This window comes from Petromyzon marinus, chromosome 23 (genome assembly GCF_048934315.1).
Source record: "Petromyzon marinus isolate PM22_M1 ecotype Great Lakes invasive population chromosome 23, UKy_Petmar_22M1.pri1.0, whole genome shotgun sequence".
Taxonomy (NCBI): Eukaryota; Metazoa; Chordata; class Hyperoartia; order Petromyzontiformes; family Petromyzontidae; genus Petromyzon; species Petromyzon marinus.
Window position 1 is genome coordinate 4019304 of NC_133689.1, and position 15382 is coordinate 4034685.

The 15382-nt window shown below is 50.7% G+C and overlaps 1 protein-coding gene across 1 annotated transcript in view; it reads right to left on the minus strand.

Annotated features, from left to right (window-relative positions):
- The window catches only part of LOC116945301 (uncharacterized), a 41677-nt gene that overhangs the window by 16393 nt on the left and 9902 nt on the right, over window positions 1–15382 (minus strand). Inside the window, exons 8-14 of the mRNA XM_076068966.1 lie at window positions 14168–14221; window positions 12193–12246; window positions 10930–10974; window positions 7361–7414; window positions 4437–4490; window positions 2749–2802; window positions 1171–1242 (exon numbers count right to left, since the gene is read on the minus strand). Coding sequence (XP_075925081.1) covers window positions 1171–1242; window positions 2749–2802; window positions 4437–4490; window positions 7361–7414; window positions 10930–10974; window positions 12193–12246; window positions 14168–14221 — 387 coding nt within the window. The remainder of the gene's footprint in view (window positions 1–1170; window positions 1243–2748; window positions 2803–4436; window positions 4491–7360; window positions 7415–10929; window positions 10975–12192; window positions 12247–14167; window positions 14222–15382) is intronic.

The window sequence follows — 15382 nt, forward strand, 5'->3', positions numbered from 1 at the left end:
CACAAACAACAGTGTCCGTTAAGGTCCGCGGGGGGGGATAAAACACTGTCGTTTTAATTCGTATGTGCCAACGTGTGCATTCACAAACGTGTCCTGTACACGGAGTACGGATCGACGGAGCGGCACGCAGTTCCGTGTCTAAAAATATCTCCCTCCCCCACCACCGTCTCTCTCTTTTTGTTTGTAAGCATTCTTTATCGTCTTTCAAGATTCCCAGAATACGCTGGGTATATATGCATATATCAAAGGGGGAAAATGAACCTACACGTAACGTATAACAGGCCAGGGGTAATGCACCCTCACCATTGAGGGGACGAACGAGGGCACCCTACCGATGCGACGCAGAGAAGCCGAAAGCGGTCCCAGTATTTGGCTGCTTAAAAGCTGAAAACCGTTGGCACATAACGGGTTGCCAAGTTCACAGCGCAGGGAAGACTCGCCGCACAACAGCGACCACGACCCCGAGCAACAGATCGCGTGATTAAGGCGCCACTTATGAAACGGTCTTCAGCGTGGGCACGGCTACAATCGAAGCATTCCCCCATCGAGTCTATTTGGTCACGGCGGCTCGAGTGAGGCTGGCGGCCACGGTTTGCCACCCAGGCGTGCCGTCCCCAAGCGACGAGGAGCCACCACAGGCCTCAAGCCTGTGCGGAGGCAGGCCACGCCGTGAATCGCGAGGCCGCAGTGAGCCGGCTCGGACGGATTGGCCAAAAGGTCAACGCCACGACGAGTGGCCGCGTTGCTGGCGCTGGAGACTTCGGCGCGTTTCCGACAAAAAACTCCCCGATGCAAGACCAACGCTCGGCGGCGGCGAACGCGTGAAATCGAGCGGGTCAAGATTTAGCGTGTTTCCTTCATTTGCATATAAATCCAATCTTTAAATAAAAAAGTTACGTAATTTATCTTCGTCTAAGGCCTTGACCCCCAACCCCCCTCCCTCCCCACGCGTCAATAGGCAGCGCCGGCGCGTTTTTTAAGCCGGAGGCGTCCGTCGCCCTATCAGGACTCTGGCACCCAACGTTGTGTGGGAGGCACGAGAGAGCGGAGTGGGCAGGCGAGCGGGGGTGGGGGGGGGAGGCGTTTGAGAGCGCAAACGAACGCCCCCCCCCCCCTCCCACCGCCCCCCCCCCCTCCCGAGTGTTTCACGTGAGACGGCGGCAGACTTACCCGCATCCCCTTGGGGCCTGGCTTGCCAGGCTTGCCGTGACGCCCGCCTGTCCCTTTGTCTCCTTTCGGTCCCTGGGAGACACGGAAACAACGGGCAGTGAGCCGCTACTGACAACAACAACAGCCGAGAGCGACAATAGCACGAGTGTAATTTTGATTTCCATTAGCAGCGGGGAGGAAACTTCCGTTGCGTTTGTATTATTTAGCATTCATCTAGGGCGGTTCGGTGCTTCGGATAACGCGACTCGCTATTGGCAAGTTGCGAGTTCAAACTGCAATTTGGAGGTGTATATTCGTACCATCATCCCCTCCGGAATCAATAAATTAGGTATCACTTTGTTCTATAAATTAACTGGATCCCACTAGAAGAAAGTGGAATTTCCACACGTGCATAGGAGACGAGCACTCAGGCAAGTAACGATGCATCGATCCAACTATTACGATCGCTTCCCAAGATCACAATCATTGCAGTGTATCTGTGAGAATCAACAGTTTATAATTCATGCAAATGATAAGCTCATGTTTAGGTGCAGGTTTTTTTTCTTCCTTTGGATGACAACTGTAGCCTCCCCCCCACAAGTTGTATCGTACTCAACTTTATCGACACAATCCCTCCATTCGGAATGTCCTTTTAACATTGGATGTCCCCCCCAATGAGGTTTTAGTCACGCGTTTTGCCCATTACAACCGGTCGGTACACAACCTGACACAACCAGCCAATTGCACTTCCAAGGTTGATTAAAAAACACAAGTCCTTCTGGCGGAGAAATCAACATTGGTTGCATGATGAAACTCACCCCTGCCATTTGGAATCTGGAATTTCCCACAAATGGCTCTGAGCTGTGAACGGCTGATTAATGCTCCCCCCCTTGCTTGATTGATCTGGAAACCACTGGCTTTTGACCAAGGTGGCAATGTTCTATTCTCAAGACTGGTGCATGCACACCGTGTTCAGTGACTTCCGATATTAGGAAGCCACTGGAGCTATGCACTTTTAAGTCTTGGGAATGAAAACTCATTTCATGAGAATTGCTTTTTGTGTTTAGTTTGTGGTCCTTCCCCCCCCCCCGCACCTCCGATTAGCACGGCTGGCTACGTACGGTGCGAAAGATGTTCAACATGCAACACGCAACACATCAAAAGCTGGCATTCGCCACTTTGTGCCAGTGACGTCACCACGGTGCTTGTGACAGGCTGGGTGCACTCTGAGGCCACGTGAATATTGGAAGGCAAGCACGCAGGACGTCAGTCATGGGACAAACCCATGTGCTATGATGTGATCCACTTTGATGACTGGCAGATGCACCACCCTGTATTGCCAACTGTACCGACTCCCTGTGAGCGTCGCTTTTCCGCCCTCGATTTTCTTTGGAAGGCGACTGCCTCCAACTGGCCAGTAGCGTCCTTCACGAGCCTCCTCCTCCTCCACAGAGGCCGATCTTGATACTGCCGGTACCGGCCATCAGCGAGTCCACTCAGCTCCACATCTTTCTGTACCGCATCTGCTCCATCTCCTCTCCACCCCATAACAGACTCCAAACAAAACACCATGGCACGGACACTTTGTAGGGAACTTACGGCTCGGCCAATGTGTCCTTGGGGTCCTTCAATGCCCTTGTCTCCCACGTCTCCCTGCGACACACACAGCATCCATCACGCCAATGTAATCGGTTCAACAATATTATCATTACGAGCAGGAACCCTCGGTACTTCGGCGGGAAAAGGATGGCGAACATGTAAATAGACTAACTATATTCATAGACTAACTATTTCACGAACCGATGATTCCACTTCACCACCCCCAGGTCTCGTGACGGCATTCTCCCTCTCGTCACCCCAACCTCGAGTGACGTCACTACTCCTCTCCTTGTATTGCCATACAATTGCCGAAGGGACACGCACACTTGTATTGCCGTACGATTGTCGGAGGGCCACACATTTTTATTGCCGTACAATTGTCGAAGGGATGCACACACACACTTGTATTGCCGTACGAGCCCAGGGGCGGAGGAGGGAGCTGGGCTTTAATTAGCATGCGGAAAAAAAACCCTAAACAAATTGATGCGATTGTCCTACCGATGTCAAGGTGTAACGTGATAAGCCACATTCATTTTTATTTCTTGCGTAGCCACCGATGAACGAGCCGGCCGCTGCATTTGCACCGCAGCAAGCTGCCCTCATTTTGGAGCGAGTTTGGCCCGTTGCGTGAAAAAAAAAAACCACCTCCTGCAGTGGAATTTCCCCTTATTCTGCCACCGACAGCTCTGCACGTTAGGAAGTCATTTATTTTCAGGTGATTTATGCAATTGACCCGCGGGGGTTCCCGTGGGTGACCGTTCACTCAGGCCACCGGGCCAGGGCTTGCCACGTTATCCTGATTTTTCGCGGACCGTGGTGGCTGTCCGGTGGAAACCTATAAGTCTTCCTGGGACATTGTCAGCTGCATAATAATAATAATAATACGATTAAATAGCCAACACTCCTTCACGCGCGGTTCTCTCCTCCCCGGGTCTTGTGAGATTCCTCCCCGCACGGGAAGTCCCCCAGGTTCAAGCGCACACACGCGCGCACGTCTGCGTGCGTGTGTGCGTGTGCTCATGCTGGTGTGTATGTGTGCATGTATGTTCTGGGCATCCCCTAGGTCGACTCGGCCTCAAATGAGTATCTGGTGTGGTGTGTAGTAAACATCGCTATTGGGGAGACAAAGGCGGTCGGGCGTGGTGCTGGCCACCCACCCTGTCGTGTGCCGAACTAACCTTCATTAGGTGTTCGCTAACAGCACTTTCCCCAACAGTCTGTTAAGGTTATACGGGGGATCTTTATCTTGGTGTACATTTTTGCCTTTGTATATGCTCGTACATACACAGACACACTTGTACAATTGTGTGCATGTGCTGGTTCATTTGTGCGCATGTACGTGCATGTACATACGTGTGCGTATGTACGTGCGTGTACATACGTGTGCATATGTACGTGTGCGTATGTACGTGCGTGTACATACGTGTGCGTATGTACGTGTGCGTATGTACGTGCGTGTACATACGTGTGCGTATGTACGTGCGCGCACGTCGGTTGCTCAATCATTCCGCGTCCATCGTAACAACTTCGCCACGCCCGTGACACACGCTCCGCAAGCGCCTGCGAGCAGAGCACGCAGGCGCTTGCACGCAAGTGCCTGCGTGTGTGCGCGCGCACGGGCCCTCGACCGCGTGCCCCACGAGGCAAGGAGGAGTGGCACTCCTCAAGCGTCGCCCGTCTCCTCTCACCTTCGCTCCGGTAGCTCCCAAGGGTCCCGTTAGCCCTTGGAGTCCCACAGCTCCCTGAGAACAACAAAATGCAAATCTACGATCAGCAAACGCGCGGGCGCAGTGTCGAGACGCCCACTCCACAACCCCCTACCCCCCCCCGCCCAACACACGTCGATAAAGGGCGATCGAAAAAGCCTCCGTTGCGGTGGAACTGTTTTATCGTAGAGTCACAGTAATTGCTGAGATTGGGAACCTTTGATATCCATACAGCCCTAACAAGTCAATACTTGTTTCTGAGAAACCCGATCGAACTCCTCCGGTTGTACGATCCTCGCCGCGTCGGTTTATTTCCATCTTCAGCACGGCTAGGGCTGTTTGTGCGGACGTGGACATTCGCAATACAGAGGCGTATCGACCGCCTGTGAAACAATACCAACGCCACTAACACCCGTTCATTGATTGTATTAATTAAGCCACGGTGAAGGGACCTTATTTGCCAGGGAGACCCCATACCTATTAGCATGTACGAGCGGTCGTTGTTGTTTTACTTAAAGTCGCCGCTCCTATTCCCGGAGTTCATGAGAGGCACGTGATTGTTGTGCTCCGCACAGATTCGGTGAAATGTCACCACATGAGGGGCTCTGCGATTCGATTTGTGCCGTTTCGCGTTTCCCTCCGTTCGGTTCGCACAGTTTTGTCCGCTACATTGGCCATAAAAGTTAACGACAGGAAAACCGGGTGGGATAGACGCAGCGGTAAGAAGCAAGCATAGACGAATCACGGCTCTGGGTGAACGTCAGCGGTGATTGCTGGCTAAAGAAAGAGGATCGTGGAAAAGTATGTACATCCTCTTTATCGATAATCAACTGCCAGAAGGGATAGATGAGGATGACCGCTGAGCAACTGATTCTGATGTGCACAACCGGATGAACGTTATCATCAAATTTATCACTTTAAATCGATGATTCGCCGCATCGTCGCACGCCGACTAGCGGCAAGGCGGCGGGAAACCATGGCGGCCGACCGGGGCACCTCGACATTTAGGGGCACCCAGTAAGTTGCGACGAGGAGTCTGGGCCGCAGCGACACAAACGCCTGCGCTTGACACCCCGGAACGATGCGACTCGAAGGCATCGCAATTCCCTCCACCGCCAAACGTCCTTCCGCCGCTGGAAGACTCCAGCGACTTACTTTGAAGGGAGGAGCTAATTTGTTTCATTCCGCTGCAAACTGCAGGATAACAGAGGGCATCGTTCGACGTGCCCAAGGCGGGGTGCGGGGGGTGAATGGTGGCGTGGTCATTCGTCTGGGAAGAAGCGTGAATTTCCCACATTTTACCCCACCGCACCTCTTTCGAAGCTCCACCTCTTCTCCATCGCCGCCCATTCTCTTCCTCTACCTTCCCCTCGCCCCTCCACTCCGGCCCGTCCCTCCCCTGTCGCCCATTCGTGACCTCCGTGTGCCCTCTGTAGCGGTCACTCATTCATAGGCTCTCGCACTGCCACTGCAACCTAAATCGTTCCATGTTTGTTCCCGCTTTTCTTTTTTACTATGTAAAGCACCTTGAGCTAAGATGCTCTATAAATAAGATCGATTACCCGTGGTGCACCCATTTAGACTGCTCAGCAGGCAGAGAGGGGGGCAGGGGGGGGGGTGGTTTCAAGAAACTTTCCCATTATTATACTTAAATCGACAGTTCATTTCTCTAAGGCATAATCGTAGCCTAGCGTATGCGCTCTTTAGTTATGAGTTCAGACAATAATGAAGAAATAAGGACGCGCTGTAGAGCACCTTTTAATATCCTGGCCTGCGGAGTGGTTTAACCGCTCTCGGGCAGTTATGAAAAATAAGCTAATAAAGCAAACGATGGGAGAAAAAATCATCATCATCATCATCACGATACCGCTTCGGCAATTAAGTGGAACCTGGCGGTCCCGAGTTATTGAAAACCGCAATGCAAACAGCGGGGAAATGAGCATCAAAATATTTGGGATTCCGATCGCAGACAGCCTTAATAACCATGCACCGAGCGACCTGCGGAAACATCCCCATTCCCCCGCAAGCAGCTAATAGCGGCCAAGCTCTGCGTGTTGTCGGTTATTGGGCATTCCATCACATAGCCGTTTGCAGGCTTCCAATGTGCACGCTGCGTCGTGAGTGGCGGTTTTTTGTTCTTTTTTATGACAAAACATTGCTCCAGTACTCTAATGAAATGCATTTTGGGATATGCAAAATGCGCGTGTTGGTTTAAATGCGTTTGGTTATACGCGATTGCTTTGAATATGTAATAAAACAAAAAATTGGCATTTTTTTCTTCTTCCCTATGAAGTTCGACGATTCCAATAAATGGAAGTAGCATTTTTTTAATTCGCCTCTCATCGCATGTAACGCTTTGCAGGCTGACTGCAGCTGTTGGACACGTTAACACAGCTCGGCCGGTGGAGGGGCCTAAATTGGGCTGCCTGGCAAAGTCCATTTATAGTTGATTAGCGAGTGGAAATAATTCAATGCTCGAGGCTCTGCAAAGATGGATTTCAGAATCCATTGCCGTACTGCCGTCTCTCCTGGTCACCGTAAGGGGCCCCTCCCCACCTCCTGGCCCCCACGCCCCCATCCAGGTAGAAAGGCCACAATACACACAGGGATCACATGTCCACGTGCCGCATACATGTTGTGTTTATAAGGCAATTGTTTAAATTCCATATATCCGTGCGTTTCGTGTTGGTAAGGTACTCGTGTCACGTTGCGTATCGGTGTGTTTTACCGTTGCACAATGGTGCTCGCATTGCCCGCACACATCCTGAACTTCTCCTGCACAGTGTCCATTCCGCAGCCAGCACTCTCTCGCAGCCCCTAACCCACGAGTGGGTGCCACCCATTTGGGTTGCGAACCGGCTCTTTAATCCCTTTAACCCGTCGCTCCCGTGGATGATTCTACTCACGTCCATGCCTTGCATCCCGTCCCGGCCCGGAACGCCGGCGATCCCGACGTCTCCCTGCCGGAGAAATCATCGCAGCGACGTTAACCGCCGCGAGTGGAAAAACAGTCGAGCAGTTTCCTTTGTTCAGTGGAAAGAAAACACAGGCTCGTACAAAACTAATGGCCCTTGAAGTACAGCAATTAAAAAGCGAACACCTCACGACTGGTTACAAAACGCTTGAATTTCACCGGGGATGCCGTTTCAGGGCTGCATGCGGGCACATCCGTAATGTCGTCTGCTCGGAGAAAGAGGTCAGAAAACGCAATGAGGCGGCATGCGCCGTGCCTCCGCGCGACGTTAGTGAATGTCTACGCGCCGCAACGCTAGTGGAGTAAATCACCTTTCAGCGGTGCAATACCTACGTAACAAGATCACGTACGCATTTAACAATAATTCAGAAGCGTTTCGACTTTTAACACACCGCACAGCATTCGCCTGGCTCTCCTAGAGAGAGAAAATGACTCGGGCGTGCGAGGAGCAACTGACAAGCGGGAAAGTGGCCACGTGATGAGCCGATGCCAACAATTTCCCAAGCTCTGCGGTCCTCTATATGTGAAGGTGTCATCGGCCAATTAACCCGGAAGATCCCACGCACGCGACGGGGAAACACTCTATGCCATGCACACATACGCAAGGGTCAAGGGTGAGGATGGAAGGGGGCAGCCAGAGGAATGGAACACAGCGGAGAGGAAGCCAACGGAGGAGCGGCACGACACAGAAGTTGTTGACGAATACTTAATCAACACTCAATGGTAATAGATAGATATATTCATTTAAATATCGCGATATGCGCGTGCTTGCAGCCTTTTAGTATAACACGTAGGCTGTGTCGGGTGGTGGCGGGTTTAACGACACATTTATATATTTACGCAATCTAACCCAGGTATCCCTCGAGACTGGTTATAAAGGACTACCTGGTCGACTGAAAGAAGGGTGTCCCCTTTAATTTGTGAGCAGCCAAAAAGAAGGGCACACTGAGCCCGGGAGTTTATTTGTCAAAGAGGAAAACTTAAGCGTTTGGATATTTCTACACGAGACTTTTGAGCTTTTGTAATTTGTCCGAAGTAAGAAAGAAAGAAAAAAAAAACTCATGACGACTACTTTTCTACCTCTGTCATCCGCAGCGCCAAAACAAATCCGTGGCGATGGATATCTTTGCCTTAACAAAATATTATGTCGGTTTCGGAACGGAGGTGGACACTGAGCAATGACTACGGTCTGCCTCCGAACACAATAACAACCCGGCCAGTGCGGCCCTTCCGTGGCTCCAAACCAAACGGAGCGTTGCAAAAATTGCAAATAGGCTAAAGGGGGGGGGGGGGTGGGGGCGGGGTGGGAAATGCTCGCCATCTCATGCTTGCTTTCTAAATTGTCTTTTTTTGCGAATGGCAAATCGCGGTGCCAAACCTCCCGGTGCTGTGTATTTGAACGTATATTGGCGGTAGACCAGTGTTGCGATATTAAATAACAAAAAAAACTATTATATATGATATGAAATATATTACAAAATATATATCGTAGAAATAAAAATATTTAAATAATTCCAAATAAAAAACACTTATGTTAATAAAATAAACAGTAAAAAAAAACATCATACCTAATAAGATAATAAAGAGCACATTTTTCGCAAAACTTACTTATTTTCTTGAGGTCAGAAAATCTTGCAGGGTGGTGGTGCTTCAACATCAGTTCTCGTGACATCGAAGCGCTGGGAAGACGAACGTTCTAACGTGGCAACTGATTGGCTGTCTCCGTGTTCCAAAGGCAGGTTTCACTCCTCGTGTCCTCGACCTGGTTCGGATGGTTCGTCGATTCATTTCCGAAATAATTTCTTGGCGGACGGTGGCATCAAAAAATCATGACTCATTGGTGTCACGCGTTCGAATGGGAAAGCAGCTAAGGCAACTTCTGATGGAGAGCCTGCAGCTCACTCGATGGCAACAGGGAAATCGTCAGACTTATTTTTTGAGGACCGGTGTGCTATGCTGCACTGGTGTACCGCCAATACGTCCATTTGTTGCTCAACAAATACACGATGAGGTCACACACATTGCACACGGAGTGCTTGCCGCAAATGAACCACAACACCTTGTTGATCTCGTAAGGGCACAGACACCGTCATGCAAACTCCGGTCATCCTCGCAGTGAATTTTTGGCTCGCCATCGAACAAAGGCGATCACCGCATCGCGCATTTTGAGATGCCCTTTTGCGGCCATCTGGAACGCTCTTCCTTCCAACATCAGGAAGCCACTGGAATGATGCACTTTAAAATCTAGATTGACAAACTCATTTCGAATTTACTGATTGTTTTGTGTTCAGTTTGTTGTCCTTCCCCCGCACCTCCGATTAGCACGGTTGGTTAGGTACGGTGCGAGCGAAGAGGCACATTTTCAGAAACGTCTCTTGGCATCTTCAAATTGAACCGTTTGTGGAGATGCACGCTCGGCTCGCAGAGGGCCGCTAGGATTGAGGATTGCGACCGCTCGCGCGCGATTGGTAATCTTTGCCCGCGATCTCGTTTGAGAGGCAGAGCGAAGGCGCCGTCGATGACGATCCGCGGGTGATGGCGGCGGCGTCGTGTGATCGGACGTCGTGCATCCAACTTCAAGTCAGCGGGTCCACCGCGCTTGCTCGTTATCACGGTGGCGAGATGTTAACTACCTCTCCTGGTGCCCCCCCTCCCCTTTCCTCCCTCCCTGTCCCTTTCTTTCCCACAGTGTGTGAGTGATCTGACCCTTTTCCCCTCCCCATATACATCTTCAAGTCCCCCGCTGGTGGTCCCCCTCTGGCATGGGGCAGTGAGCCCAATTCTCCCCCTTCGCATGGCCCTGTTGCGCCAAAGTCGGGCTGCTGATCGCGGAGTTTCTGTTCCCACCCCTCCCCCGCCCCCGCCCTGTTTTGTGGTTGGCGATGTGTACCGGCCTCAGGTTATATACAGGAGGTCGTGGGTTCGATACCGACCCTGACGCCTGTTGTACATTTGGAGTTTGCATGTTTTTCTCCGGCCCCCTCCAGTTTTTTCCCCTCCACATTTAGAATCGACGTGCGTTAAGAGTATTCGGCTGCTATAAATGTCCAAACCTGACGATAAGCCACTTCGTGGGGCTATAATTTTGTGATGGCCAGGTCGCTTGTGAAAAATCGCTACATAGTTCAGTGGGCCAAACCTGGCAAATAACTTAAAAAAAATGCTTCGCTTAAGAGCGCATTGTATGGGCTCGTGGAAAATCGCCCGATGGCGCACGGCGATGTTTTGACCTGCGAGTTGGAGAACGGCGCGTAGCATGATCAGCGCTCGCTCGCGACGCACTTCGCATCGCGGCCACGGGCTCGCGCACCGCCGACTTTTGCAATCGCCTCCTCGGCGAGCGGCGCATCGTTTGTCCGCCGGAGCCGCGCGCTCGACCCCTTTCCCATGTCGGTTCCACGTGCGTCGAAATGTTGTTGTTGTTGTCGACGCGATTTGGTGCCAAGAACGAGCTGAAGGAAAGAAGCAATATGTTTTGGTTTTTGATTCCACGGAACGTACCTTGTCCCCCTTTTCACCCTGTGGTCCCATTGGTCCTGGGAACCCCTGCAGAGAGAGAGAGAGAGAGACTTGTTAAAACGCAACATGTATGTTGAATCTCTTTTGCGCCGTGTGTAGCCAACCGTGACTTATCGGAGTGCACGGGTGAAGGACAACAAACGAAACACAATGGGAAATTCTAAAGAAATTCGTTTTTCAATCTAGACGATGATTTTAAAGTGCATGGCTCCAGTAGCTTTCCTAGTATGGGAAGGAAGACCATTTGCAGATGGCCGCAGAAGCGCATCTGGTGCGGGAGAAAGGAGAACACGTGGTTGAAGCTGCAATAGCTCATGCTTCTGCTTCCCAACGATATTCAAATCGCGCCATTACAGTCGCCGAGACAAAGTAATTCCCATTTGGAGCTCAGAGAACTGCCCTGGAACATGACGCCACAGAACTACTTATGAATTCACGTCGATGAGCGGTTGGGCATGTTAATTAAAACACGTAGACTTTCATGACCAGCATTATGATTCACAAGTGATTTCGTGTGTCGTAAAACCTCCTCTGCCCGACTAAGCAAATTAATGAAGTTGCCACGTGACCACTAGAATACCACTCCACGCACAAAAACAGCGAGCACCTGTGAGAATGCCACCACACGGCACACACCACACACACCACATGCTTTGTATCCCCAGAGCTAATATTTACACACTGCATCAGGTGCTCATTTGAGGCTGAGTTGACCCTAGGGGAGGCCCAGGAACGGTTCAGATAATTGGCAACTTGTGTAAGCCGTGAGCGGGAATCAAATTTGGGTCGCTGGGTTCGTACACTACCGCTCCCCAAAGACAGATATCCTTCCGTATAGCCAGATTGTTGAGGCAAGTGCTGAAGGCCGGCAAGGCACGAGGGGGTGGGTGGCCAGCAACATGCCCGGCCGCCTTTGTCTCCCCAGTGCCGATGTTTACACATCGCACCAGGTACTCATTTAAGGCTGAGTCGACCATAGGGGTGGCCCAGGATAGGTTCAGATAATCGTCACTGCTGTTGGCCGTGAGCAGGAATCGAACCCGGGTCGCCGGGTTCATCCACTACCGCTCCCCACACACACACTCGCTCATACGTTAAATTATTATCTATCACAGTCGCCTCCCTCTCTACTCGGGCAGGAGAAACTTGCAGCTAGGATCACTGCCCTGGCTCTGAGGCAATGTCTTATGGGCATGCTGGGGATAACACACAGAGATAAGCACATCAAGTGCATCCAGTACTCACGGTGTAGCCTACATCTCCTCGGCTCCCCGCCAGCCCCTCCACACCTTTCATGCCCTGGGGAGGAAATCAGCATCAGCATGGCCATTGCAACGGGCGACCACTCAGAAGTTTCCCGGCAGTGCTCCGTGGCCCGTAATGCAATCTGTTATTAACGTCGGCTTTGGCTGCGGCTTAGCGCAAATGACCCGCGAGCGATTCCTTGGATACGGAAGGGGAATTAAAGCGCATATCGCCGTGACGTCTCCTGCGCTGGGTCTAAATGCAGCGAGCACTTTCTCGAATATCAAAGAGGCAGAGTTGCAGCAGTTCTGTTGAATCAATTAATCCATCCAGCCGCTTGACTACGCGTTGTTGTTTTTTTACATCCTTTTTACTAACAATGTTCTGCTCCTCTTCCCGACAATTGTATTCCAATTGCGCCCTCCGATTTGGTAGCTCTCCGAAAGTGTGTCGTTTCCGGATCGTTCCGCGCATCGTCGGGCGTGCCGTCAGATGTGTCGCTGCACATGCTTTGAGTTGGGGAGGTGGGGGGCACCTTCGGGATAAGAAACATATTCAAGAGCTTTTCCAAGCACATGCAGCGAAACGTCGGACACCGTACAGCCACCGAAAACACGCCGATGAGCGGCGGTGTGTAGGCTATTGAGAGTAAGGGGGCACTCCCCTGATCTAGATTTTGGGGTGGATTCCATGCTGAGGGACTGAGCTGAGGTGTTGTGTGACGTGGAGGGTCATAAGGAGGGTGTGTCTGGTCATGTGGTGCATCGGCCAGTCGTCTCAGTCGGTCAACTCATGGCACCTGGGTCTATTCCGTAACCTCCTGCCAGCGGGCGTTCGACGCTTCACGTGGCCTAACCGTCCACATAGCCTGGCACAAGCGCCGTGGTGACGTCACCGCCACTTAGTGGCGAATGCCGGTTGTTGTTGTTGTGTCTGGTCATTATTGCAGGCACGCAAACGCTCCTTGGAAGAACACTTTGAATTAAAGCGTTGTTGCCGTTTCGCAAAACCTCTGGTGCTTATCTGCTGTGGAGTCGCCTCGCTTCTCAGGAGGACGGAACGCAAATGCACAGAATCGACTCATTGTTTCCCAACTTCATCATTTGATATTGTTGTCTATTTAGCCGACCTGTCGGCCCGTTTGTCACGATTCACGAGAGGAGAGGGACAAGGCGGGCCGCATGCGGCTAGTTAAAAACTATTTCAAAATAAACGATGTTTTATTTTAGCAGGTAAGGCCCACTGAGCTATGCAGCTCTTTTTTCAGAGGCGACCTGGCTGTCACAAACGACGGCTCAATCTTGTGGCCGATTTGCGGCTTCGCGCCCCACGTGGACGATAACAAGCCAGCGCAGGGAATAATTTGCAGAACTGCTTCTGAGATGACTCCAAGGCACCCTTTTTAGCCACACAACGGAGAGCGACACACTTCCCCGTGCTCCCGTATTGAACCAACGTTCTTGGATTATCATGTGGTGCAATTATCGCGCGTGTAATTATCACATGTAATGATCACATGGTGCAATTATCGCAAGGTGTAATTATCACGTGTGTAATTATCACGTGGTGTAATTATCACCGTGTGTAATGATCACGTGTGTAATTGTCACGTGGTGTAATTATCACATGGTGTAATGATCACGTGCGTAATTATCACATGTAATTATCACCGTGTGTAATGATATCGTGTGTAACTATCACATGGCGTAACTATCGCCGTCTGTAATTTGGAAAGTTTAAGTGAGTGGAAATAAGAAACAAAAACAGATCTGGTATGATGAATGTCTGCGCGGCCATTGTGGTGACCGGCTCCGAGGCCCATCGACTCACTGCACCAGAGAACACAGCCGCAGGGCCCAGACGGCCTCCACCTCGATGACCGTGCGCTCAAAAGACGCGCGCGTGCCACGAACGAAGCCATCGGCGACGGCGGAGACAGGGTCCGCACGCGCACCGTGCGGTTGCGGTGTCTCACCTGAGGCCCCATCGGACCAGCAGAGCCTTCTTCTCCCTCAAAACCGGGGTCGCCCTGACAACCGGAAGAAGCACGGACGGTTACAAACATGGCGGGCACGCAAAAAGACAGTGGCTGACCTTAGTTTGGTGTAGCTTTTAAATCGTGCGCTCAGTGCACTGCCGGGTTGGTCACACTTGTCGTTCGAATAGTAGGAGGGGGGCAATGCATTGGTCAATCGATTGTTAAGTCCGTGATGAGCGCGTGCATGTCTGTATTCAACTGCATGCTTTAGCTGAAAAACGCAGCATGTTGGCACAGTCGGGGGGACAGGTGGTGCACCTGCCAGTCGTCTCAGTCAGTCAAACCATGGCACCACATGGGTCTGTCCCGTGACCTCCTGCCAGCAAGGCTTCGACACTTCACGTGGCCTCAAAGTGCACATTGGCCATGCACAAGCGAAGTTGTGACGTCGCCGCCACTTAAATCGCGAATGGCGGCCGTTGTTATGCTTTCGTTAAGGCAAGGTCCCAAAGCAACCAAAAGTCTCTTGATTCAAGGGGAAGCCTGGGTCACAAAATAAAACAGTAAACTAACCCTCAATATGATATAACAATATGTTTTACTCTTTCTGGCAATAAAACAGGTGTCAAGATGTTAAAACACCAAACAGAATCCTTAATTTGATTTAAAGCTTTCGTGACTGCAGGGATTCATATTCTTGGTTCTTTCGGTAAAGTCACGTAGAAGGGAAAGAATAAAATAATAAAAATATAAAACAATACAATTCTCACGACGTGACTTTAACGAAAGAATCAAGAAAAAGAATCCTTATTAACATTCGATAAAAAGTGGCAATTTAACAGTATCAATACATTTACAAATGTAGCTTAATTTCCAATTACACGATTTTGCTCTATGATGCAGGGAATTTATCATGTGTATGAATTAATGCAATGGGCTCACATTGCCTCTGCAGCCACTAGAGGTGTTTACATTAACCGCCATAATAAACTATAAATAAATAAATACATCTCAGAGTTTTGGGTTGAATGGCAACCCCTAACCATCAAAAACTTAATCAAATCGCCATGGGGGGTTGTATAATTATTCCACTCCTACCCTAATTACATCAATACGCCTTAGCAATGAACATCCCAAGATAGCGTGACAACGTAATTTTGTGTGCTAATCTAAGTACGGTCATCAGTCGAGTTATGACTACAACCACGCACG